General features: G+C 34.5%; 2 protein-coding genes across 2 annotated transcripts in view; both read right to left on the minus strand.

Annotated features, from left to right (window-relative positions):
* Positions 1–66: 66 nt before the first annotated feature.
* Positions 67–10,001, minus strand: LOC115454148. The gene is made up of 7 exons (XM_037438857.1): positions 9,795–10,001; positions 8,932–9,720; positions 6,410–6,527; positions 5,901–6,078; positions 5,650–5,712; positions 5,373–5,479; positions 67–5,073 (listed from the first exon to the last, which is right to left on the minus strand). Exons 1-7 carry the CDS (start codon positions 9,973–9,975, stop codon positions 5,013–5,015), a joined length of 1,497 nt encoding a protein of 498 aa, XP_037294754.1. The 5' UTR covers positions 9,976–10,001; the 3' UTR covers positions 67–5,012.
* Positions 10,002–18,635: 8,634 nt separating this feature from the next.
* Positions 18,636–26,854, minus strand: part of LOC115453564 (transmembrane protein 64) — a 44,700-nt gene continuing 36,481 nt past the window's right edge. Inside the window, exon 3 of the mRNA XM_037438831.1 lies at positions 18,636–22,727. Coding sequence (XP_037294728.1) covers positions 22,599–22,727 — 129 coding nt within the window. The 3' untranslated portion in view covers positions 18,636–22,598. The remainder of the gene's footprint in view (positions 22,728–26,854) is intronic.

Genomic DNA, 26,854 nt, shown 5'->3' on the forward strand with positions numbered 1-26,854 from the left:
AATGTAATTGGATTATGAAATTACGAAAGTACAGAGAAAGTAAGGTCTAACAAAGAAATACCAATATCAAAATCAAAATTATTTAATCAGGCTCTCATAAGTTACATTTAGAGTATCGTACATAAATATATATTAACATAAAAATATTTAACCTTCGCTGCCAAACCCATTCGGTCCCAACCCCCCTCCAACAGAGCCACAATTTAGTAATATACAAACATATATTTTCGTGCCAAAATAGCAATCGTGAATTTTCCAATTTTTTCATTTACCGCTATTCATTCATATTATACAATACAATCTTTCATTCGCTTCGTTCACTCTCGATCTTGTTTCGGCCGATTTTGGCAACTAACTCCATGCTATATTTATTCTGTAGAATTACTATTCATATATGAGAAATGGTAACACAAAAAGCAAACACTACAGTGAATCTACAGAAAGGCTGAAAAGTATCACAATCGCAATAAAATTCAAAACAATATTAAGAATTCCACAAAAAGATAACTAGACTGCATATCAAGCCAAACACATTATGTTTGGCAAAGCACAGCGCATAATAAAGCCGCAGTATACGAATCACGTAATACAGATTGTAACAAACATTTACCAAACATGTTGCGCATCAAATGATGCCCAGTGTATGCGATGCTTTATTCGATGTTCAGCAACACAAATAATTAAAACAAGTGTGGCTTAATCTAAAAAGCGCGACAGTTAATTGTAATTGCTTTATGAATATATTCAAGGTCAATAGAATAGATAATTAACATTGCCTTTAAAATTAATAAACTAAAAAGCTTTAACGATCACATTGTAATACTGTATTAATGTATGAGTTACAAAACTGAATATTGTTAAGGCCTGTACATACATTTTTGTAACCACTTCTAAACGCACCCTTTTGTCTTTGTATAAGTCTAGTTCAGACTGGAATCTGGATAGAATTTTGCGCGTCTAAGTTGAGTTTGAAGCGCATTTAAAACACGTCGTGTGCGTAGGCCCTTAACCAAACTTGTAGACAATGTTTGCAATCGATAAAAATAATTAACTCAGACGACCGATGCGGAACGTTTCACGAAATTAAAAGCGTATACTGTAAATAATATTCTTATTCAGGGACCATACTTTTTAAGAGTAAAATTAATTGTAAAATATTATTAATCCGTTTAATCCTTAATGCTGTTTAATTAAATTTGGTGTAGGAAGAGAGTGCGTCTCATTTTACATTATCAGTTTCGATAAACGTTTCCGATAAATCGGTCACCGACAAAAATCGGTCGTCTAAGTTAATCGTAACACAAAAATATACATTTCCAAACGTGATGTAATGAATGCTTTTGGACATTCGCTTTTGATAAGTTTTTAAAATATACACAACAACATCATGCAGAGGTGCAACCAGGGCACCCACTTTTCGCCAAGTGTGTTCCGTCCCATGATGTGATAGGGGGTGAGCCTATCACCATATCGGGCCCAAATTCCAGACTCCGGCCTCATACTGAGTAGAAAAACCCAAATATTACTTTGCTCGACCTGGGATTTGAGCCCAGGACTTCAGAGCGCTGTCGTACCGCGCATGCAGATCAACTACGCCACTGATGCAGTTCTTTTTAAATATATTTTAACATAACACATGCATTCAAGTCAGTTGCCAATACAACACCCAATAAACACGCCCCATAACTACTGCACAAAATGTACACTACACCGTTCTTATATTTACATTTAATGATTATTTTTTACAACACACATCCCGGTTGAGAAATAACACCGCATTTGATATAATTAAATATTCTGGATAAAGATATTCTAGAATTAATAAAAAAGCTACCTTTACTTCTGTTTAATCTTTGAGGAACATATACATGCGTTTCTGTATGTGTAGTATATACTGAAATAATTTAAAATAACAAGAAAATTTGATGGCGAAATTATTATATTTATGAAAATTGTAATTACTAATTCATGGAATTGGGTGTTAGGTGGATTCTGATTAAAAAAGGATGATATACTATCGATATTTTGACTAACTGAATGTTTGTTTCATTGACTCGATTAGGAAATATATCGATAAGTAAACGTATAACAGCTGTAGTATATATATATTTAAGTTCACATATTAATATACTGAAGGCTTTAAAATTTTCTAGGACTTAAAATCCGAATATATTGTCGATACAGTATTATTTCTCAAACGTCACTATTACCACATATAACACAATACATGAAGTAGAAAAATTAGCAAGGGCTTACAAGACTGGAGCTCCTTCCAGAGTTCTACAATAAGAGTAAAAACATCAAAGTCGAATATATACGAAGAACAGGGGAAAACAAGGAATGTCACACAAAATATAAATAACGACACAAATATGTTACCATACATATGTCGACAAAATTCAAAATTATTAATAGTTCGAAATGACAATCTGAAAATATTCCTTTTGAAAAAAGGTGAAATAAGTATTATTTTACAAAATGTGATGAATACAATATAAAAGACATCATTTTTGATATATCGATATTTTTTTAAAACGTCACACGTCTCATGTTTCCTCTGTACCTTCAAGATATTATAAATACGGATAGCAGCAACGGAATCCCTTTTTATCCTGGCGCGGCAGTGGCCTTCATGACGAGGACATGGAGTCCAAATATAAAGTCGATAAACGGGACATCGCGTCGATAGTCGCACATGCCGACTTGAGTTATACATATATTTTTTCTTCGAGAAAAAAACATTGCATTATATTTAAAACATAATTTACAACATATTATCACTATTGTATGTCATAACAAAAACTACACTATGGATATATTTAACCCCTCCATTGTACCACTTGGTCCATTCATAATAAGTAGCCTAAAATTAATTTTAGAATTTTCTTACACATTTTTATTTTTGGGTAAATAAAAAAAAACAGCTTCAAAATAGACCAAGTGATATTTATTCATTTTAAGGTTACTCGAGATTTTATAAAAAGAAATTGTTCTTTACCATTCTTAAATCATTATAAAAACTTATATATTTAGAATTGTATTGATTTTTTAAAGAATTGTCCATAAAAACGATATACATTACAGAAAAATGTATGGAAACTGATGTGTATTTAATTGTTAAAGACCTTCGATGACAACCTTGTAAGTGGAAGAGATTTTTACAAATCAATTGTAAATACAGCCATCAAACAACCAATTATCGAGTCATACCTACTAACTTTTAAAAACCACGAAGCATTATCAATCCCACAATATCTATTAACTATTAGGAAACCACACAAGCATTTGATTCGATGTGGAATCGAAATCATTTCGTTCCGTCAACGTTTTGCCCGCAAATTCTTAACGAATTACAAATATAATGCCATTTACAAGTTTTTGCTGCCGTTCAACAACCTGAGATTAATTGGATGGACTATCTAAACTTATTTAGTGTTTTATTTAGGAACATAAATGAAAAAGTTAGTGTCTAATGTAACTATCCAAAACCCAGGGCCAGCATACAGCCGATTTCAGTAAGCAATGCCGATCTTAATCTCGATCCGATCCCGATAAACCAATCAAAAACATATTTGTAAGCCTGTGAAAATACTTTACCCTGATTGGTCGATTTATACGATCAATCTAAACATGCCGACTGAATAATTGAAATCGGCTGTCAGTGATATCAGGGCTAAACCGTCAGTAGTTGAGAAAGCCCAGCAATGGGACAATAGGGCCGATATAATAGCGTAAAAGCTTTGCAACCATTTTTGCACTAAAATGGACGATAGATTTGCAAATTCGAAAAAAAACATGTCGAGACTTGAGATATGTATACTTGAGACAAGTTAACATAACTGTAAATAAATAAATGTATGCCTAATATGTCATAAGAGAACGGTTTGGGACATGCAACCAGAAAACATCATATTATATAGTTTTGAAAGTAAATCTTCAAAAATAAATATTTGTCACAATGGGAAATAGATTTTTTGGCTTGTTACTCTAGGTTCAGCTAATTTACTACTAATTTTATATTGATGACAAAATTTGAACTACAACACCGACTATTTCATGGATATATAGGGTGCTCCATAAAAGAGGTATTACGCTAAAATCAGGAGGGATTTGTGGCTACATATATTTTGTAGCCTAAATATACCACTTATCAGGAACAGCCTCTATAAAGACATTTATAAGAGAAATTCGCGTTTGGTATTATATATTTAATCTAGTTAAGTATGTACTAAATATGACTGAAAAACAAAAAATTGATAAGCAAATTATCTACATGCGAAATTGAATATAAATAATGTTACTTCTAATTAACTTTTCATTACTAATGTTTTTTTAAAACCAGGCTAGTTGTTTTTAGTCTATTTTGAGATTCAAAGCATAGTATTGGAGGAAAAAAATAATATTAAATCTTGCAGAGCAAATAATGTAACTATGATTATTTATTTTAATTATGACATCCTAATATATAGATAGGTATAAATATAACGCTAGAGGATGAACTCAGAAGGCAATTTCGTAATCCACTAATAAATATATTTTTTACATATAAGGAACTGTTATAATTACCTACTTATGTAAGAAAATGATACAGTTTTAAAATCAATAATTGTAAATTACATAAATAAATATAAAACTATCAGACGCTTACAGCGGGTCTGTGGAATTGTATTCGATGAAATAAAATGTAAGGACTTGGTCAGACAACGCGTTTAGGTGCTATAAAGCTATGCGCTGACGTAGTGTGACCAATACCTAAAACAGCGTATGCTCACGCGCATGATACGTTCTGACGTTATGATCTGTTTGACAGCATATTAAAGTACTCTATGTCGGCACCTTGACGGGCACTAAAAACGCATCGTTTGACCAATTCTTGCCTTGTCTATGAGCGTGTAAAACGTGTTTTATGGACAATCCCAAATCTTTGGACGCTGCAGGTAGAGTGTGAAAGACAGCACGTGTGGGACTCACTGGTGAGAACTAAGCGGTTACGTTGGACGATGGCGAGTCCATCATGTCGGCTCCAGCGTGTTGCTTAGGGTCTTGAGCTGTTCCAAGCCTGCGAGCAGTTCTCTGCGGACATTAAATTATAAATATATAAAATATATGTATATCTGGTTAAAATGGGGCAGCATTAAGGTGTAAAAAAAAATCCTTTCAAATTACATTATTTGAAACTTTGACAGGGTATATGTTATACACGGTAATTTTGACATTGCGTTACTAAATAAAATCATATTATTGTTGACTATTAATAAACTTTACAATAAATTACTCTAACCGTAGATGTCAAATAAAAAAGGTATAAGTTTCAAATAAAATATGTGTGCGTGTGTGTGCGTGTGTGCGCGTGTGTGCGCGTGTGTGCGTACCTGAGCGAGGTGTCGGCGACGCTGGCGGCGCGGCGCAGGTCGGCGGCGGCGCTGGCCTGGCCGGCGCGCAGTCGCGCACACTCAGCGCGGGACCACGACAGCTCCTCCTGGCAAGTGGCAACACAACCGTCATAACACTTACCACTGTGAGGTAAGATAATAACAAAATACAAAAGTCCATCAATTCTCACATATTTACATTCAATTAATTGTTGATTTTCCACAAATTGATTGCAATAGTGGAACTAAATATGCTACTTAGATTTGTAAACTGTACCTTTAATTTTTTAATTTGATTCCTTAGTTTGGCTATGGTGGCTTCAGCCTCTGTAGATCGGCCCTAAAATGTAAAGTACAAAGATATTATTATCACTGTAAAATAAACAGTTAGATAATTTTTTAACGCTGATGAACGCTCAAGTAATACTTACGACATTTCTTTTTTTTTTCATAAAATAAGAAGTATTTCAACTATAAATCGTCACAATGAGTTCATACTCGGAATATACCAACGCATTAAACACTTACAGCATCGTCTGAAGGCGAGTGTATATGTTCGCTGGGGGATGTGTGTGAGGAGTGTGAGGAGTGCGCGGCGTGTGCGGCACCGTGCAGAGCGTGCGCGTGCGCATGCGCTTGCGCTCGCGCCGCGGCTAGCTCGTCTTCTGCGCGGCACCGCCGGCTGCGCTCCACGAACAACTCCGACCTAGAGAGAAAATCACAATGGTTAACGGTTAGCATCTGTTTTAGGATTACTCAAGGAATAATTAAATCTCCAAAAATTTTTTTTATCAGTTTTGAAGAAAGTCGCAGATTTACAATCATACATACATACGCGTCGAATACAGAAACCCTTTTTTTTAAATCAGTTAAAAGTTAAACTGAGACTTGTTCATTGGAAGTGCGATACTATATTCTGATGAGTCCAAAGCAATATGAGACTTGTAAAAGAATATAGAAAATAAGGGTCTTCATGCAAGCAAAGCTGCGAGACACTATTGTACTAGTAATAAAAAATACATTATTAAGCGACTGACCTAGTACGCTCCAACTCAGAGATGATCTGCTGCAGCTGCTCGTCCTGGTGCTCGGGCTCCGGCGACGTCCTGCCCGGGTGCACCGGCAGGAAGTCCGGCAGACGCATCGACTCAGCGCCTACATCGCGTCATAGTAAAATACACCACTGTGCTTTTATATCGCCAATATGGTATTTAAAAGCCTGGCTAACACAGGTGAAAAACCTGCTATAACTGCTTATTCTGATATGTCAAATTTGGAGAATATTATAACGAATGCAATGTGTATACATTCAGTAAAACACACTCACGCCTCCTAAATCCTAAGGTGTAGGCAGAGGCATATCTAGTGGACCCACTTTTCGCCCTGTGTAACGCCTATGGGGTAAAAAAAATTCAGCATAATTCTTGTGGGCGTAGGGCGAGGCACATATTTTATTATTAAGAATTGGTATATTCTGGTATCTTTAACATGAGGAAGAATAAACGCAATATTATTCAGTATAAGTCATACAAATTAAATTAAATGTATCTAATATTGATTAGCAGTGTGAGTCCTAAATAAGAGTCTATTATCATGATTAAAAGACTTACACTGCCCAATAGACTATATAGAAAGTAGTAAGACGAGGATACGGTGTTGTGTGCGCTCAAGTAGCCCCACAGCAACATAGTAACTCCTCTGAATACCAACTATTTAAAGTCTTGAACAATAATAAGCCTACATTTACTTCAATGTTTTTCATGAGATTGCGATGGCACCTACCCAGGCGGACCCTCATATATGAGAGAACTACCACCAGTAAAATGTAGGCATTTTATGCAACAAACATCACATGTGATGATTTGCTATGTCTTTACAATACTAGATGCAAATCTTTTCAAATAACCATCACACTTTTTTAACTAGTTTAACTCATGGCTCATAAAGTTTTTCAAGAATAAAACTCCTGTTTTATATTTTCCCGGGATAATATGTATGGTGTATGTTTTGTTGGTTGTCCAAACAAATAAATAAATAAAATGGACCCTATACTTTAAGTAAGACCTCTATCAATACATCGGTAAAAACTGCATTAATTCTATGCAGTAGTTTTAACATGATGCATGTACAAACATTCAGACAGGCAAAAATTGTTTGGCTTCTGTTGCTCCCCATATTAGTTCTTCAATATTTATAACGTACAGACATTGGCCTATTACAATTTACAATTTTATTATATGTAAAGATAATGAAAGACTTGTCTCACATCAGATGGTAAGCCCTGGTGATCAAATTATCTAGCAACAACACCTTGAATATTAAATGGAAAGCCGATGCAATTGCATTACACTATACTACTGATGTGAAAAATCAGTTTCAAAAATAATGTTTAGGTTGTATAACTTTTATAGATTGAAATTCTATAAAAAGGTTACTTATACAGAGTGTTGCCAAATAGTGGTGTCAATAACTTGAAATAAAGAATGATTGTAGGTACACAATTGGCAATTGAAATAAACAAAAAAAATCATAAAATTTTGACAAATAAATTAAAATGTTATCAATAATTAAGAATAGAAGTTCGAAAAACAACAAAATATAAAAACTTTTGCAAGTCTATTGTCCATGGCCCAAATAATAATGTATAGATTTTTAGTCCCCTGTTGACTGTAATACTTTTACTCAACAAGTACCAATCAAAATAATTATGCAAAGTAATGAACAATCAACATAAAGCAAATGGATCACAAAATGTTCATTGTGTGTAAATTAATGATTTATAGTTTATGCATATACATATTTAATGATCACCTGTGCGCCTCATCAGATAAAAACAATTGTTATTGTGTTTTTAAAATAGACCACTTTAAAATAAGTGTTGTTTGCCTGTAAGTAATTTAAAACTTGTCCTATAATGTTGAGTGACATTTGATGACAGAGGAACTGACACATTGTCTTGCCATAACAAATGTATGTGATGTAAGAATGTAGATATTCAACAAGTACACATATAAGACTGGATAAATCGTCTGAATTGAATTATTTCAAAGCACACTTAGTAACTAACAATTGGCAATATTAAGTGCAGTCAAATAATTTCCATTTGATTATTGTTATTTGGGAAAACAAATAGTACAGCTTTATAGATTTCCCTTTTTTTATTGGGGCTCAGTAAAAGAAACAAGCATCCCAGGATGGTCGGCACAGTCATGCTGGCCTGCATAATTGTTTCTTTACACTCCACTTGAAGGGCTCTAAGTTATAGGAATGAGGGAACACATATGGTAGCAAACCATTCCCTAGCCTGATGATGTGGCACAGGTATGAGTTTCCAAAACTTTTGGTTTTCTGATAATAAACATTGCAATAGAGGCAGTACCACGCATCTCATGATCTGGGTTTTATAATACCAACTATTTGCATTTTAACACATTATATTATAAGTTTCACAAACAGTTACAAGTTTCTTGTGCACAAATTTATAACACTATTGTTGTTATTTGATTGTCAAACATTAGCAAAATGCACTGATAAGTTACATATAAAGAAATAAACTCACCTGCATTTGGTGGCAGATCTAATGGGAAAGTGCTCCTCGGCGACATATTCCGTCTGTCAGCTGGATTTACTGACTCTGTGAGATCCAAACTCAAGTGTGCGGGCAGGTCCAGTGGCACCGGCCCTGCTGCTTCAGCTCCAGATGGCAGGTCCAGTGGGATGCTGCGGCTGGCCTGTCCAGACTCACTCGAGGTAGACGCGGCCCCCATATAAGCCTCATAATCATAACCTTTGTTACTCGCATAGCTATTATTCCTCCTGCCTAATGATGATGAAGACCCGGCATTGAAGCTAGTGTTAAATGTAAAGTCAGGCAAATTGTCCAGGTCAACAGATATGGGCCCATTCGAATTGAGATATGCCTGCTCCACTAGAATGTGATCTTGCACAAAATCAGGCAGTGATGGCATACCTAGAGGCTCAGATGCCAGGTTTGGTCTGTGGTAGAACGGTACATCGTTATTGTCCGTGTAAAAATTATGCTTAGACTCGGAGTTATTCACTACACTAAAGGGTATCTCTACGGAACTACTGGAGGACGTGTTGTCGCTGGCGCGCTGGGCGGCTGGCTCACCGCCGCGCTCTTTGGCTTGTGTGTCGATGGCTCGAAGCTTATCACGGCGCGGCTCGGCCTCGCTCCTCGTTGGCGAGTGCTGCACCGTGTTCGCGTAAACTTTGGGCCGCGCGCCCGTGTTTTCGTACGTAGAGTTACCCGGTAACGAAAGGTCGCGCTTCAAGAAATGACGAAAAGAAAACGGGTTCTCATCCTTGCGAGTGGCGCCCGTCGATTCTGCAATGCAAACGGACGGTCGGCGAGGAATGCCTTTATATTTAGGACAAAAAACAACTTCGAAAAACACTCACTGGAAGTTGAACATTTCGCGTCCGGCGACGACGCCTCGCCATTTTCATCCTTGTTATACTTCGCTTCGTCAATACCTAGATCTGGCCTCGCCGCGTTTTGTTCATTATCTTGGGATGTTTCTCCATTATTTGAATTTTGTGGTGAATTTTTATTCGAAACACCATCCTCGTCTTCCGCCATGATAAATGAAGAATGACAGTTAGGCGTTGCGTTCAGAAATTTTGTCAATTAAAAACAATAACGTTCGGAAATTAATGTACAGTGTTTCGTGTGTAAATTTACAGACGAAATATTTTTTGGTGTTTTGTCGTATAAATAAGTACAACAAGAAATATTATTATAATATTATAATAGATACATTATTTTAAGGAATCGTGCATCATTCATTAAGTCATATTGTTCATATACAAATAATTTCGTTGACGGGTCAAAATTGTCCCTAATAAAAAACGTAGTGACCACCTAAGATGTTTTTATTACATAGATACGTTGTCTGAGCTCAATTTTGGCAAGAAGAAAGTAAGGTAATTGCCCGATATTCACGTAGTCAACCTCCAACCACTGTCGCGGCTAGTCGGCTTACTAACTTTTAGCATTTTGATAAATAAAATGCCTTCCTGTGTTTTTAGACGATGTACAAATTATACTCTAACTGTGAATGAAAAAAACGTTTTACTTCATACGTTAGTAATAAGTATACACTATTAACTTATTTTTTTAACTAATAAATGCATTTTATTCGGCTGCCATGGCGATGGCGGTCCACGCTCGTGACGTATCAATGCGAGCTGTAACTGTCGATGTATATATATCCTTTTCTAACGAACGCATGCCTAATCTTTGTATTCTTTCTTCGAGCCAATTTGTAATTTATATGTATAGGTATGTGACTATAGTGAATAGTGCGCCGTTTTTATGTGCAATTTTATTAGTGTATGACGCGTCTATTTGTAAAACGTCATTGGTGACCACTACTGTTTCTAGCAGGTTTTTTACGTCAATATTTTTTTTACATACTTTGTTTTTATGAACCTATAAATATTACTTTGTTGCGCCTAAAGGTAATATTGGCAATCGTCAAATTAAACTTCAACAATAAATAGACATTTTCTTTATTACATTTATAATAAGGCTCCTGTTACTTTCATATATTACAATATCCACATATTGATTAGCTAAATACTTTACAACAAGTATTAAAAATAATAACAGTGTGTTGTTTTTCATTAAAATAACACAAAATAAATTCGTTAACAATAAATGCATATTTATTACACGCTTATATTTAATATAAAAATATATTTAAATTATTCTGAGCATAGTTAAGCATCACACGGTTTATTTCATTGAGTCGTTATTTCTGGTATTATTAATTTATAATAGTTTAGGATTTAAACTCATTTCATAAAGGGCGGTAGGTAGAAACATACATTATGTATTATTATACTTTATATGCGCTGTATTCAAGCAAAATATTTTTTGGCTCCAGTCACATTTATCGACATTTATACTCAACATCGGGAGTCATCTTTTTTTTAAAGACAAACATTTGTTTTGGAAAAAAAATTAAAGAGTTTTACCAAAAACAACGGCACCACTTATAAGGTTAGGTAATTTTTTTAAATGTTTGTTCAAATGTCCCAATGAGCATAAAAAAGCAACAAATTTTTCGTAATTATTTAAAATTTGTTTTTATATTTGTAATTTAAATCATTTTAGACCACTAAACGCTTTTTAAATGTGATTGGAACATTTTATAACAACCAGTTTAGTATAATTCACTTATATTAACTTGGAAGGTGTTAATGAAGTATTTTTAAGCAAATATCAATTTTATATTGGCATAATTTACTTATTTGGTAGGTATTAATACATATAACAGGATCAAGGTGCTTTTGTAATCATTAAAACAAGTTATACATTTCTTGTTAATTCGTTGTAAGTAGAAACAATAATATAATAAAAAATACCGTAACATAAAATAAAAAGTGTCGGAATATGTTTAACAAAAATAATAAAACGAAATGTACAAAAACAATTTGGCACAATGTTTAACATGAACTATGGTCAATAATAAATACTTAACAAAGTGTAGGTACAAAAGCTGTCGCAACAAGACTTTGTCCCTAATAAATTAGAGGAGGATTATGCAAAATTTTCTAAATATTTTTGCATATTTATTGGAAAATTATTTTCTTCTGACAATCTTATGACATCGATTTTGTTTACTTAAATGCTTTTTCGTTACACAAAATGAGACAAAAATGAAAAAGAAAAAACAATATACTCAAAAAGAACTGGAAAGCAACATTGTTTTCTGATCAAATTTAATACAATTTTTTTTTTTTGGGTTGGACATAACGGATAATGCCAACAAACTGTATTCCTTTGCTTCAATTCTTGAATATAAAAAAATCACGATGGGAATTTAAATAAATATGCCGAACATAAGAAAAATCAGTCTTTTGGATATATAAAGGAAGAACGAATTTTATACACTTACACGTAGTAACAGGCAGTTTTTTATAACGAAAATAAAAATACACACATGTAAGCATAAGTTACGATATTAGAAGAAATCGATTTTATTCTTGAACAAAACTTCACTTTTTATCATTTCCAAAGAATGTAACTGATTACTTATTTAGAGTGATTACTGATTTAAATAAAAGTATTTTGTATATAAAATATAATAAACATCTGCCAGAAGCTGTCGCATCCAAATATTTAAATGACAATAAATTAATAAACAATGAAATTAATAAATAAACTAGGGATCGGAGAAAATTTGTGGTACGTTAAGAAAAATATTACATGAATATAATTTTGGTGAAAAGTGAAGTAAGAGGTTTTAACTAAAAACTCAATATCTATTCAACAAAATGTTTAGTTCAAACACATTAATATTGGAAATTCAAATGTCAATTACAAAAATCGACAACAATTTACATTAATAGTTATTTGTAACAAAGTTTTTGAAAATAAATAACAGAATTTTGAACCTTAATCACAACTGCCCCAGCAAATAGCTAAATTTCTAAAATAGCTACGCGTAAATAATTTTAGCAACTATATAATATAAACATCTGCAGCTAAACAAGATAGTGTTTACACTATAAACGTGCACCGCTGAAATAACCGAATAGATGAGATCATAACCCATAATATTGCACTTCAAATAAAATAATTTTATGGGCCCTATTCCGTCTATGGGGGCAAATCCGTCTTTGCCATTACGGGCGTTCTAATCGAAGGACAGTTTTGATAGCCGTCAAAACCATTAAACTATATAGTTAGGTATAGACCAGACATCAGAGCAAAATTTTTGCTCCAAAAGTTATTACCAATTGGTAATAAGACGCTGTCTTATTTGAAATGTCCGTATGACATGATGTCACAGTGTCCTTAGATATTAATACAAAATAATATATATACAAAGAATATGCCAATATTCGCATAAACACGTACAAATCATGATATGGAAAAAATATGACTAATTTTATATTGATGTTTTGCTATCTCACGGTACATTGAGTAACTATCACATAAACGCATTTTTTTTGTATAACAATCTTCCTAATATGCTCTCTTTACAATCTTAGACCTCTTTGATAGCCGTAAAGATAAAAGCGTCGAATAATCCCCTATTTACCTAAACCACATATGAAAACTATTCCTCGATTAGAACGCTCGTAATTGCAAAAAGACGGATTTTCCCCCGTAGACGGAATAATCTGACCTTAGTGCATTTGCCCACGCAGACGGAAAAGCACCACCTGACGTTAGTGCAGTTTCGGGCACATTCAAGGAAAATGCCAATATAGTTTTGATTTGCATTGAAATCAGTCACGTGGGAAAGAAAAGGTCAAATGTTATATCAACAGCATGCATTGTAGAAAGGAAGGGCAAAGGTGATGTAGATAAAGCCGGTTAGTCTTTTGAATAAATGGTATATATCAGGAAGCATAGATCTAGTTCATCGAGGCAAAGTACCAACGTTTTTTAGTAATTAGTGTGTCTCATGGAGAAATATTCACAATAAGGTAGCCGGGTCATAAGTCATGGAATATCTTCTGGACTTAGCACTGTCTGTCTGAAGTTTATGTTTCTTAGTTTTCTTGGTTCACTATTACAAAGTCCTATCTTAATTTTGACTTATGTTGCAAAAATTTGTTTGAAATGTTGATAAAAATTAGAAACGACAATAATCCCCCCTACCCTCGTCCCTTTATTTAGCTTTTGGGACTACTGTAAGTTTTCACTTGAAGTGACACAGAATTATGTGATATAAAAATCACTTTGCAAATCCAAGAAAACATAAAACCTTGTATTAAATCAACCAATGAATTGTTAGGAACAATTGTTTTTATGACATGACAAGACAGCATACACATGAGTTATTGTTTAAATACTGATTATGTTCACTCGTTTTATACATATTTTAGCTCGAGAACAATGTTAAGCCGATTGAAACTCAATGGAAATGTAATAAAGTTCACTATCTTTTAATTATATTTTGTAAAAATTTACAAAAAAAAGTTATAACACAAAAGTTTTGGTGTTGCTTGTTTATTTGGATAATCTTACGTGATATATTACAACAAGTAATTCATGCCCATATTTTTTCATATTTAGACGCTTTAACAACAATGATTCAGAAGTATTTTTGCATCTTAGTTACGAAAGGCGAAATCATCTCTGCAATTTGCTTGAAAATGTATATATATAGTGCGCGGGCCAAAAACAGGTAGAAAATTATTTGTTACAAAATTATCATCATACAAATAAATACATCAGCACACTGCAGTCAGTTTCATCAAGCGCCAAAAAGTCGATTCGACCGTGGTTACTATTTACTACCAATGTACGGACATTATAGCGACAGCTTTGCTTTTAAACGACGCTGGAAGATTACAAAGTTATACGGAATATAGCACACTATTTGACCAATAGTAGAATAAGTACGAATATCGCTAGTCAAAATATTCATAGAGGTATCTTCATGTTTGAAAAATCTTTAAAACGTAAGCACGTCATTTTATGCCCAAAGAGAGTAATAAAATTATCTTTAGCCAAAGATATTAAAACAGTATAGTTAGTTATTGATAGGACAAAATTTGTGCTCCAAATATTGTTACCAATTGGCAATAAGTTGTCTTTTGAAATGTTCGCGTGACAAGACGTTACAGCGTCTTTAGATATTAACACATAACATATTTACAGAAAATATGCGTTTTAAAAACGTGCAAATCACGTTATGGAAAAATTATGAAGAATTTTGCATTGGTGTTTTGCTATTTAACGGTAGATTGAGTAAGCGCAAAATTTTCGTATGACAATTTTCCCAATGTCCGCTTTATATAATCTTGGAACTCTTTCGCTGGTATTCGTAAACGTTATTTATCTAAGGACGTTATGCTGTGATAACAAGTCTGTTTCTCAGTGCTGACGGCATGGCAGCCTTCACAGTGCGTAGACATAGGGCGTTGTGATTGGCTAATATTGAGATACAACTTTAATCTAATTGGCTGTCAGATAAACAAAGCTGAACAAACAGCAAGCTATCAGATAAACAAAGCTGAGAAACAGACTTATTATCACAGTAATGCTCCGTCGTTGGATAAATAACAGTTAAGAATACGGGCGTTTTTCTTTAGCTGTCAAATATTTTCTTTGAATTACATTTACCTATCTCTTCTAATCTTTTGTTGCGTCACCTCAAGGAACTCTAGTAGGAAAACCTTTGCCTTTCCACCTTTACACATTATTATACGAACTTTAAACAAAAAAAAAAAAAACATTACCCAAAACAACATTCTAATTCTTGACCAACTAAATCATTTAGGCTTGCCTGTTATTTATGTGCTAATGAAGTAACATAAAGGTTTAATTTCGAAGTGGCCCCATGGCGTGCTATGAATTTCTTGTTGCGTGCCGTTTGCGCCATATTATAATAGCTGCATTAATGTGGTATTTAAAGTATAAAATTAAATTGAAAAATTTAAAACAGATGAAAAAACGAGTTAACATACAAAAAAAACACCCGCTATTAAAGGTGATATAAGTCCAGTAATATCCACGATATAACCCTGGTTGCGTACTTTATTTATCTACTAAGTTGGGATACCAAAGCCTTAGCTTGCCCTAAGGTTCCATGGATAGGCAAATCGCGCTCCGGGATCAGCCTGTGTATATTCAACAGGCCGGCATAATTGTGTCAATTGCCGAGGCGTAATCATCTCTCGTCAGTCGACATTCTATTGGACCCCACCACTTACCATCAGGTGCAGTGGGATCACTTTGCAGTGCACGTATAAAAAAAAATGAAAGCCACTGCTTGGTGTCATATACTAAATGCATGCCATCGTCTATCATAGTTTTCAAAAGCTGGTGTTGTGGGTCTGGCGATACTGCAATCTGGGTAAATAGGCACCGCATAACTAATATGTGGCTGAATAAACGCAACAAAAACAAAAAAAAATTGTCTATGACTACAAAAAACTGCCAAAAACAATAGTAACGGACTGGGATATAACATATTGATAAAGAAATGAAAAAATATATCAAGTCAATATTAACATTGGAGGATAAATGCGCTATTTGACAAAAAGGAAGAAGAAAATTGGATACTTATGTACCTTTTGGTAGACGTCAAAATACTTTTATTCCTTTATATGCTCCAGAATAACAATGATTCACTGATACAGACAGGTGGACGGAAGATCTAGTAATGTTCATACGAACCATATTGATTTATAATGCTTGATATATGACTTATTTAAAAAAAGACACCAGACTTTAAAAAACGAATTATCGTTGAAATATACCCGAATTTTAAACATCAAACTCAGATATTTTTTTTACATAAAAAAACTGAGAAAATTTCATAAAAAAAAAAAGAAAAAAAGTTACTGTAACGATAACAATTATGATGTACTCCTAATCCAAAATACGAAAGACTAAGAAACCTGGTCTCCAGCGCCAAACATGTAAACAAAATTGAAAAATGTCAAATAGGTTAAACAATAAGTCAAGATTTTTTCGGATTATTTGGTTGGGGGACCAAGCTTCGGAACAATATTAAATATAAATGACTGCTGCAATAATTAAATAGAAGTTATCACTTATTGTACATGAAGACTTAAAATACATTTCACACTTTATAACAGCTAGTATCAGAGGTGATTTGACGGCATGGATAGAAATCAACAATTTTGTCATTAAATTATTTATAAATAAGGGTTTTTTTTTATTTTTATTAATTATTAAAAATAAAAAAAAAGTTTTGTTTTTAAATACTACCGATTTTTTATAATTAAATTCGGTGGGTTAATATTATTGAAGAATAAGCACTATATTTACTTCGCTGTCTTATCATCTTGAAGTTAGTCACGAGTAGCTTGATTTTTTTTAAAAGTTTTTTTTATTTTGGTTTATTTTCGAGCTTTTTATCTTTAGCGACATGACAACCCCATCGTAGCCTGTTACAATGTAAATATATAATTTAAGTAAGTAACATAGTCCTAATTTATGTACATTAGGACTATATTATTTAATTACATTATAATTTATACCTAGCTAGGTATTCATAAGTAGGTCGAATTTTAAAAGATTATTATCATAAACTGTCGGCCGAAGTTGACAGACTATCCAGATAGCTATCTCCAAATCCACCTCATAAATAAAGCAATTAAAATGAGTAATACGCGAGCGTCACCATCTAACTTTATACTGATTGGTCTTTTTTTATTGCTTTGAATGATCAGTCGTGTTAGCCGTTCGTCTGATGGTAAGCGATACGACCGCCCATAAACAGAAGAAACACCACAACACCTTGAATTATAAAGTATTGTTTAGTATTCTACTGTTCTCGCCATCCTGTGACATGAGATGTTAAGTCTTATTATATCCAGTAGTTACACTGGCTACGTCCTTTAAACGGGAACACAACAGTGACTACACGCTGCTGCATGGCGGTAGAAATAGAAATTGCGGTGGTGGCTATCCATGCGGACTCTATATGAGAGACATTTACGCGATCGATCCGGAGATATCGATCAAGATCGTTTCATATCGATCGTCACGAGCGCTCGTATCCATCGCTATGATTTCTGCCGTCAAGAAGCAGTCAGTGCAATTAGGGTATTAGGGCAATCTGGTATAATGTTAATGAGCACTGCGTCGCTTTATTAGGGGCCGTTCAAGTATTACGTAACGCAATTTTTGAAGATTTTTAAACCCCCTACCCTCCCTGTAACGCGCCGTAACGTCTTCCTGTACCCCCTAAACAGTTATGTAACTCTAAAATTACATTATTTTCACAAAGTACCAGAAAATCGCCAAAATACCTTATTTATTGCTTTAAAATAAAAAAACAATGTTACGTAACGCGTTGTACGAACCCCCCTCCCGCGCCTGTAACGCATCGTAACGTTTTACAACACCCCCCTCCCCTCCAAATTGCATTACGTAATACTACGGCCCCTTGAGTAATTGCAACTGTTAAGATAGTCTGGGTTGGGTTTGGACAAATTGGTAAAAAAAAGGAAAATATAAGATCCATGCCGCCCAATAATCACTACACAACAATATATACTACGTACATATAAATAACCGCTAATCGTTTTTCTACTTTAGTCTCCGTTTCATAAGAATAAATGCCAAATACATTTTTTTTTAATGTTAATACATTGCGTTGGCATCAAAATTACGCGTACAGTCGCGCACATCACAGTTTTACATATGTTTTTTATGAATTGGTCCGAAAAGAGTATTTAGGGTTAAATTTGTATGGTTAAAAAATTTAAATTCACGTTGTGTGGTCATAATTAAATATTTTATTTTTTTATTATAAGCACTATATTTTTGCCGCATCTCGCCTTGAAGCTTTGCTTACTTTGTATTTCACTGTTTAATAATTCTTTCAATATAGTTATTATGTTTTGTGCAATATACAATTTAAAGAAAATTATGTATAAAATAAATATTTACTATTGCTAGGAGTGCTGGTCCGTCCGAGTGGAATTTATTGGCATCATATACCTTTCCCGCGTTATATTTTATATTCTGTACTTCATTACAATTTTATTAAACATAACATCTATACATATTTGTTCAGCTGTTCATATATCGAAACAGTAGATAGACTACTTTTAAACAATTTGGTTATAAAAATAAGATATTATTTAACAAGCCATATGTGTTAAAATAGCCCTAGTTTTAAATAGCAATCATAAACTACACGACAATGAGACAGTCACGCGAATATCTCCGCGAAGTAGACGCCAACTCTTTGCACAAGCCTTTATCATACTTTCGCTAACTTTGGTTACCTATTGTATTGACAGTTGTTAATTTTGATACTTAATACGTCATCAAAAATGAATTACTATGTAAAAATATTCTTCGATCAACATGATTTACAGACCAGCCTTAGTGATTATCCAAAAAATAAAGGGTCATGTTTTCAATCATAATTGAAACTAAATCATTTTGTGAAAAATGGCTATAATGGATGCTATAATGACTTATTTTTTGCATTCACACATGCAAGGGCAATTGACAATAACATTCTTATGATACAAAAGCGAGATGAATTGATTAGTAACTCGTGCGAGATGGCCGCATTCTGCAATCATTGCCGTGACGAGCCGACACGGCTGCTGACGTCAAATATCATACTCGATTCATATTATATCCGCCATTGTTTTTAATTTGAGATAGCCTTTATCACATCGCCCTCTATCACATCATGGGACGGAACACACTTGGCGAAAAGTGGGTGCCTTGGTTGCGCCGCTGCATACCACTTCGGGGATAAATGCGTGATTTTGTGTGTGCGAGATAGCCTTTAGGACTTAACTGGACAAATTTAAGTTACAAAACTAATGTTGATAAAAAAAGTTGTAACTGGGGTAAACTGTAGTTCTGTGAATGGTTGGCTAAAAACTGAACACGTTTTGTTTTGTCGTACGAAATTGTTTTTTTGGTTTGCTAATAGTGAATCAAAAAATATATGTAAAACTCTGAGGCACGCGACTCGTTTTTGGCAACATCATAATACTAGACTTCTACCATACAAATATCCAAAGTATTATTTATAATTATTTCAAAATATGCGGAATATTTCATCTTGAAAAATAAATATGTTCACATTTTGGATTCGTTATTGAAAAATCTACAGTTTATGTACACATATTATATTTTTACACTTGTATTTGGATTGTCAATGTTGCTTATGTGGTAATTCTAGCCAGCTGGGAACATTTACGGCTCATTAACTTCACTATCACATTATTTATTACATTAAAAAACTTTAATAACCTTAATAAGAATCACCAGCCTTAATTTTAACGTCCTGGTACGTTTACCAGAAAAATAAATATAATTGTCACACAATTAAATCATTATATGTGTAGCCGACGTATAATGAGCAGCAACCGAAACTAAGACTTAAGTGGCACTTATAAGTGCGCTATTTATTTGGTTCCATAAACGTACAACGCACATAGCTAACCTGCGTACCGCGGCTTATCGATTGATTATTAGCTGATAATATAATTAAGTGATAAACCAAGTGGCAGATATTAACGGTTCAGGGTGACTCAAGTATTCGTTTATTAACATAAACTAATTAATAATTTAAATTGTGATAACATTGGCGACATATTTTCGTTAATCCTTTTTATCTGGTGACATATTTGTTCAAACTTAGGCGAGTACGTTAGTCGACGTATATACACGTTCAGTCAATAAAATGCAATGACACCGGACTTGTTCGGTTTAACGCGACCCATTTCTCAAGTCACCCTGTTTACGTTTTAATGTACCGGACGAAATTATATTTGGATTTCGTCCAAAACCGTTTGAACGCGAAAAAAACATGTTCTACAAAGAAAAACAAAACAAACGGCGTCCGTTGTATTTGTATGTTAAGGTTATTGTAATGCGTATTGGAATCTGTATGCAAACGGGAAGAATTCAGAACAGGTATTTGGAACATGATAGACTAGATTGTACAGAGAAACATATTTTATATTAAAACAAAAAAGAAATGCTGTTTGAAATGTGTTTTTTTTTCAATGTAGGTTACAGAGTGACAAAACAATATGTAGAACACTACCAACTAATGCTGGCAGCTAGCTTTGTTTCCTAGTTTAAAACTTTATGAAAATGGCGAGTTGGGTCTGAGATATTATAAATTCCTGTGCATTATGTTGTATTTCCAAATTAGAACATATTTCATACATATTATTATTATTTATTGAGAGGGTATAAGGGAAAATATCGGTAATGGATCAGTTTATTTACTAGAGTTATCTGTTGTCCAGATTTTCTCCTAAAGTCCTGGACCCTAGGTATATGCCGCTAGGCAGGCTTTAATCTTAACAATTGAGTTAATAATAAATAAAAAAATACATCAATAAACCATTAATATTTATAACAAAGTACAGAAATATTGTTATCAAAGCTATTATGGAGCAGTAAGCGTGCTGTTTAATTAACAAATTCAATTAATTTTACGACAATTAACTGTTCCTAGGCGACGTGATAACACGCTATGTGTAGAATTTGTCGTTAGTTGTGACGTGTTTTAGCGTCTTTTTTCTGATAATTACCTATTCCATCCCAATTTAAATATAAAGTATTGGGACAAGCTATTTAGATTAGTTTTATGTATTGTTTGAGTCAAAATAATCTTTAAGAAAAAATTGTAAATGCTTAGCTTCAATTTATAAGTTTTTTTATATTTGCATATAATCTAGTCCCGTCATAAATTGAACATTAACGACACGTCTTTTCCCGCGTGCATACAGTAACAAACGCAAAAAGGAAACGGAAAATCAGAATTTGACTAGAAAGTTTGTGACATCAGGAAAAAAATCAGTTTCAAAATAAACACTTTATAAATGTACGGATGTCCTTAGTGAATTGGTTATTGCTTTAAGAAGCTGTCAGAGAAATGCTGTTTTAATAAGGTTTATTTTAACTGTCACAAAACTAGTACTTAAGGCGCGATTGTATCGCAACGTTTATATACGTCAAAGCATTCGTAATACGGATTCACGAAATCAATTCACGTATTTTAGTCCTAACAAATAACAACATAGGAAAATATATTTTCGTGAACAAATATTTCTACAAACACTGATATTTTAGAACATTTGATACAACGCGCACATAATTCCAACAGTATACGGACATACGATACATTTATATATCACATATATACATCGTATTTCCTGTAACTAATACATCTGTATAAATCAGGCGCGGTTTCAGTCGGGGGTCACGGGGTCAGCGGTGCCCACAACGGAACGACCTTGACCCGTTTAACGCTTGCCAATTGGTTAATAACTTGATTGCCATTACTACAAATAATCCCGTTTCGGCGAGTGTCAAAACATCTGATGTCTTAAAAATATATAAAATTATAACATTGGTCATTATGAATACCAGTATGTTATTTGAAACTCCCGGCTCGGGAGTGCATAGGTCACGCTCCGGCAAGAGTAAATTAGATTAGCGGTTCAGCTAACAGTCGTGGGAATCGACGTATTTCGCCCCCGCACGACCCCCATCTAACACAGCCAGAACGTTGCATAACACTGGAGATTCGATACAAACCTGTACTTAACCCTCACGGAGGTACAATGGCTACTAATATCACTGGGTGGCGCGTGGCAACCCTAAACGTATGTCTCATGCTCGCGGGCGGCCGTGCTGCGGATCCACCCGTCCAAGGGCCAGCCCTAGCTGGAGTGTTCGTCGCTGTCCAGGTCGGTGGACGCCCTGGCCGTGGGCTAGCTGATGGACGAGCTGCTGGATGTGGATATCGTCTCGCGGCCGAGCTCCGCCGCCATGATCGCTATAGTCAGCTCCTTGCGGGCCTTCTGCACCACCCACACCATAAGTGTGATGCCGATAAGTATCTGTAATTGGAGTTAATTGGGTTTTAATTTGAATGGCGTCTTATGTCGTATCTTTTTTTTCTTGCTTTGAATGACTAGACAAGCTTTCTGTTCGCCTGACGGTAAGAGATACAACCGCCTATAAACAGTAGAAACACCATCCAACACCTTGAATTACAAAGTTTTGTTTGGTATTCAAATGCGCTCGCCATTCTGAGACATGAGATGTTTTTTTTTTCTATAATTATTCTGGTGAGGGACCAGTACAAGGGATGTTTTATTTCTTTTGACATGAGATGTTAAGTCTTATTATGTCCAGTACTTACACTGGCTACAATACCTCCAAACCGGAATACAACAGTGACTAAACACTGCTGCTTGGCGGTAGAAATAGACATTGGAGTACCTACCCAGTCTGACTGTGACATATGAGAGACCTACCACCAATATCTTATTATAAGTTAAAATTAGAGCCGTATATTACAAAGCGGCGCATGCCCCTACACTGTTTTCTCTGACGTGCGAGTTGTAAGTCTCAAAATGCCCAGTAATTACTGCATAAAGTATCCTTGGCACCGAATCTGGAGTGATTACTTTAACATAAATTTCAAATCTATATTGAAGCCCTGAAGATTGATATTTCTACATCAAACTCCTCATGTGAACACCTGCATAATAATACCCTGCACACTGGAAGGTATATATTGCGTCACCCAATAAATCTCGCCCGTCGATTTCGACGAGCTTGTTGAAAGCCGTTATTCCCGTTTCGGAACTGATAATGTACTGTTTATTGCACGCGTGTTTTATGACGTCATACATTGTTTTACGAACACAGTCTTCGATACTACATTTGAAAAATATCGTAGAAAAAAAACCTAGTTTGTGTTTTTTTATATGAGATCAAGAAGCTCGTCCCATGGTTACTGCCACAGTGAATTTACAGTACACAAAACTAAATAACTGGAGTTCGTGAACGAAGGTGACCATTAATCTGAAGGTTAGTCTTATTTCTAATTAAAGTTGTTTCTATCGTATCCATATTATTCTACATTCTATCTCTTTAGGGTTGTCAAAATCGGTATCCTTTATAATAACCGGGGATTTGAGGAATGATTTTCAAGTGAACCGGAACTTCGCGGGTCTTCCTGTACTAACGATATTCCGATTACTATTGATGTTTGAGTTAAATAAAATAATAATAATATTAGCCCTGTATTATATACTGTCTCACTGTTGCGCACGGGCCTCCTCTACTACTGAGAGGGATTAGGCCTTAGTCCACCACGCTGGCCTAGTGCGGATTGGTAGACTTCACACATCCTCAAAATTCCATATTTGAGTTGATAATTTAATATTAATTATTAATAATCTAAACTAATTACAAAAATATACATCATATATGGAGAATTTTCTCCAGTAACCGACGGGCGAGAGTTCACGCTGGTCGATTATTACTTGTGGTTAAAGGTATAATGGCTTGCTAATCCACAACATTGTCTGTTTTTATACACTTACAAACTAGTTTCCTGTTCATTCAACTTATTTAAATCATCGTTGGTTAGAATAACATATTTTTTCCTTAGGTGCACCGTAAAGCACAAAAACTAAAGTAATGAAACAAAAACCTCTTCATATATTCCGTTTGATGTTTAATTAAATTCGAAGATAATTATGTTATTCAAGCACGATAATATTATTGTAAATATTTTACAACTAATAGAGTCTATGTAAAAATATTTTCGGTTTGCTTTCATTTTTCTAAATTGAAAGTATGTATGTGACTGAAACACAAATTGTACGCAAAGTTATACAATGTAATCGACTGTTATACATATACTTATCCTATCGCAGAATACATTTTGCGCTAATAATAATCCGTTCACCATCCGGACTTGGCTGGAAGAGATTAGGAAATCCTTTATGCACTATACAAAGAATAACAAAAATGAAAAAAAAATCCAAAAAAACTACATACCTATTACATTTTTTTTACTAACATCTAGATAGATTGAATAGAAAAAAGACATGGGGTCATAGAAATCATGTCTTTCTACATTTTTTTTTTGTTTTCTATAGTTAAGAGGAGTCAAATGCATTTAAAAAAAAACTAAAATCGTTTTATAGTACACACCTCAACATCTTTCATAAAAGGCAGCGTACAAAATCGCATCTTAATCATATAAAAGGCAAACCTACTCACGATGCCGACGATTCACAGTCGCCGACTGATAAATATAAAACACAAGTCACAATACGAGCATTAAGTCGTAAAGAAATCACATTTTACCATGTTTTTTTACGATCCGCAAATAATCCGCGCCATCCGTTTATCATCGTGACGAATGAATTTGTTCCGTAATTAGATTACGTGGCTCTTTCATATATTATCGCGATATACTTTAAAGATTCCAGATTCATTAGGCAATCGCTGTTTCTGTTTGGTTACAAAGGGCCATATTAGTAAATCATTCTCAAACTCGAGTTAAATCTCAAGTGAACATTGAATATGAAACTATTTAATAAACCTAGCTTAAGCTGTTACTTGAGAGCTTGTTCTCAATCGAATCGGCGCTGTTCAAAAACAAAACTCAGCTAGCGAAATGCGTCACATATCATTATTTAGGATATCATTTGATTTCATGTTAATTAGGGTTTATTAAACAGCGAGCATTTTCGTATAAAGGTCTCTGTCCGGGTACATAACACCTACAAGACAATCGCAATTCTTCTGGTATTCCAGGAGAGCCTAAAAGTGCTAGAGATATCCTCTAGGATACTACATTTTACAAAATAAACATATCACGTCTTTATCCCCGAACGGGTAGGCAGAGGTGGAACCAGTTTCCCACTTTTCGCCAAGTTTCTATCCCATGATGTGATATAGGACGAGCTTCACCACATCGGACTCAATTTTTTGACCTCGGATTGATACCTGAGCAGAAAAAACCAATAACGGTTTTGCCGTCTTACCTACTTCATGAGGTTTTATTTGTACTGTACTAATCCCTATAAAATGTCCGTTGCTCATTCTTTCAATTCCTGCTATCCTTCAGTATTAGTTTTGAGAATCGGTAAACACTTACCTACTGTAACGAGATTCGTTTACCCGACTTTCTGTTAAAATCTTTTATTTAAAGGCCGCATGAGCAATCACTATAAAACGAAGAAAAATAAAAGTATGTCTACATAACCTCGCGGACATCGTAAAATGGTACTAAAGTAATTGTAGGTCAACCAAGTTAATAGGTAAACTGTGTCAGGGGATGATAATATGAACGTAAAACCATATGATGCTGGACTGAGGTGTTCTAAGCTGCCCTAATCCCTCCCTAAGGTATTTTCTATTGTACTATTTATCCCATGACCGGTAGTATTGATTCAACCTTCTATGAGGGCTGAGAGCTTACTTTAGAAATGTTACCTCAGAGTTTTAGTTTAATTATCCTGAGGATCAAAGCCGTAATTTAGGAATTATTTTAAAGTGAATCTAATTACTAGATAGCACGTCTCTAACATGCGAGTGCCTAAGAAGGTTCCATAGTTTTGTCGACTTTTGTCGGCAGCCAGTTGCATACATGAATTTGACAGGCCTCATTTGAGGGAAGAGCATAGTGGAAGAATACAGTCATTTGTAATTCAAGATTGTAATGTTATTGTTTATGAGCATACGCGACCTGATTGACAAGTGAGTGACCAGAGGTCTGATTCGCAGAAAGTAGAATGAATGTCGAAAACAATCCTATTACAGTGAACATTTTAAATTTATAAAAATACGTGTTATTCAGTTCACTAGTACATACAACTCTGGTGTATTAATGATGTAAGTTATTCCAACTAACTCTAATTTCAGGAGCTAGATACATTTTCATTAACGGGAAATCCAACATAGACGTTTTAACACGTGGCATACATACATACATACATACATACATAACATCACGCATTTTATCCCCGAAGGGGTATGCAGAGGCATAACCAGGGCACCCACTTTTCGCCAAGTATGTTCCGTCCCATGATGTGATAGGGGGCGAGCCTATCGCCATATCGGGCACAAATTCCAGACTCCGGGCTGATACTGAGCAGAAAAACCCAAATATCACTTTACCCGACCCGGGATTCGAACCCAGGACCTCAGAGCGCTATTG

This window comes from Manduca sexta, chromosome 15, assembly GCF_014839805.1.
Source record: "Manduca sexta isolate Smith_Timp_Sample1 chromosome 15, JHU_Msex_v1.0, whole genome shotgun sequence".
NCBI lineage: Eukaryota > Metazoa > Arthropoda > Insecta > Lepidoptera > Sphingidae > Manduca > Manduca sexta.

Coding starts and splice junctions, on each gene's coding strand:
- LOC115454148 (XM_037438857.1), bottom strand. CDS start 9,975: ATGGCGGAAGACGAGGATGGTGTTTCGAATAAAAATTCACCACAAAAT. Junction 6,528..8,931: donor AGATCTGCCACCAAATGCAG/GTGAGTTTATTT, acceptor GACGCGATGTAG/GCGCTGAGTCGATGCGTCTG. Junction 6,079..6,409: donor TCTGAGTTGGAGCGTACTAG/GTCAGTCGCTTA, acceptor TTTTCTCTCTAG/GTCGGAGTTGTTCGTGGAGC.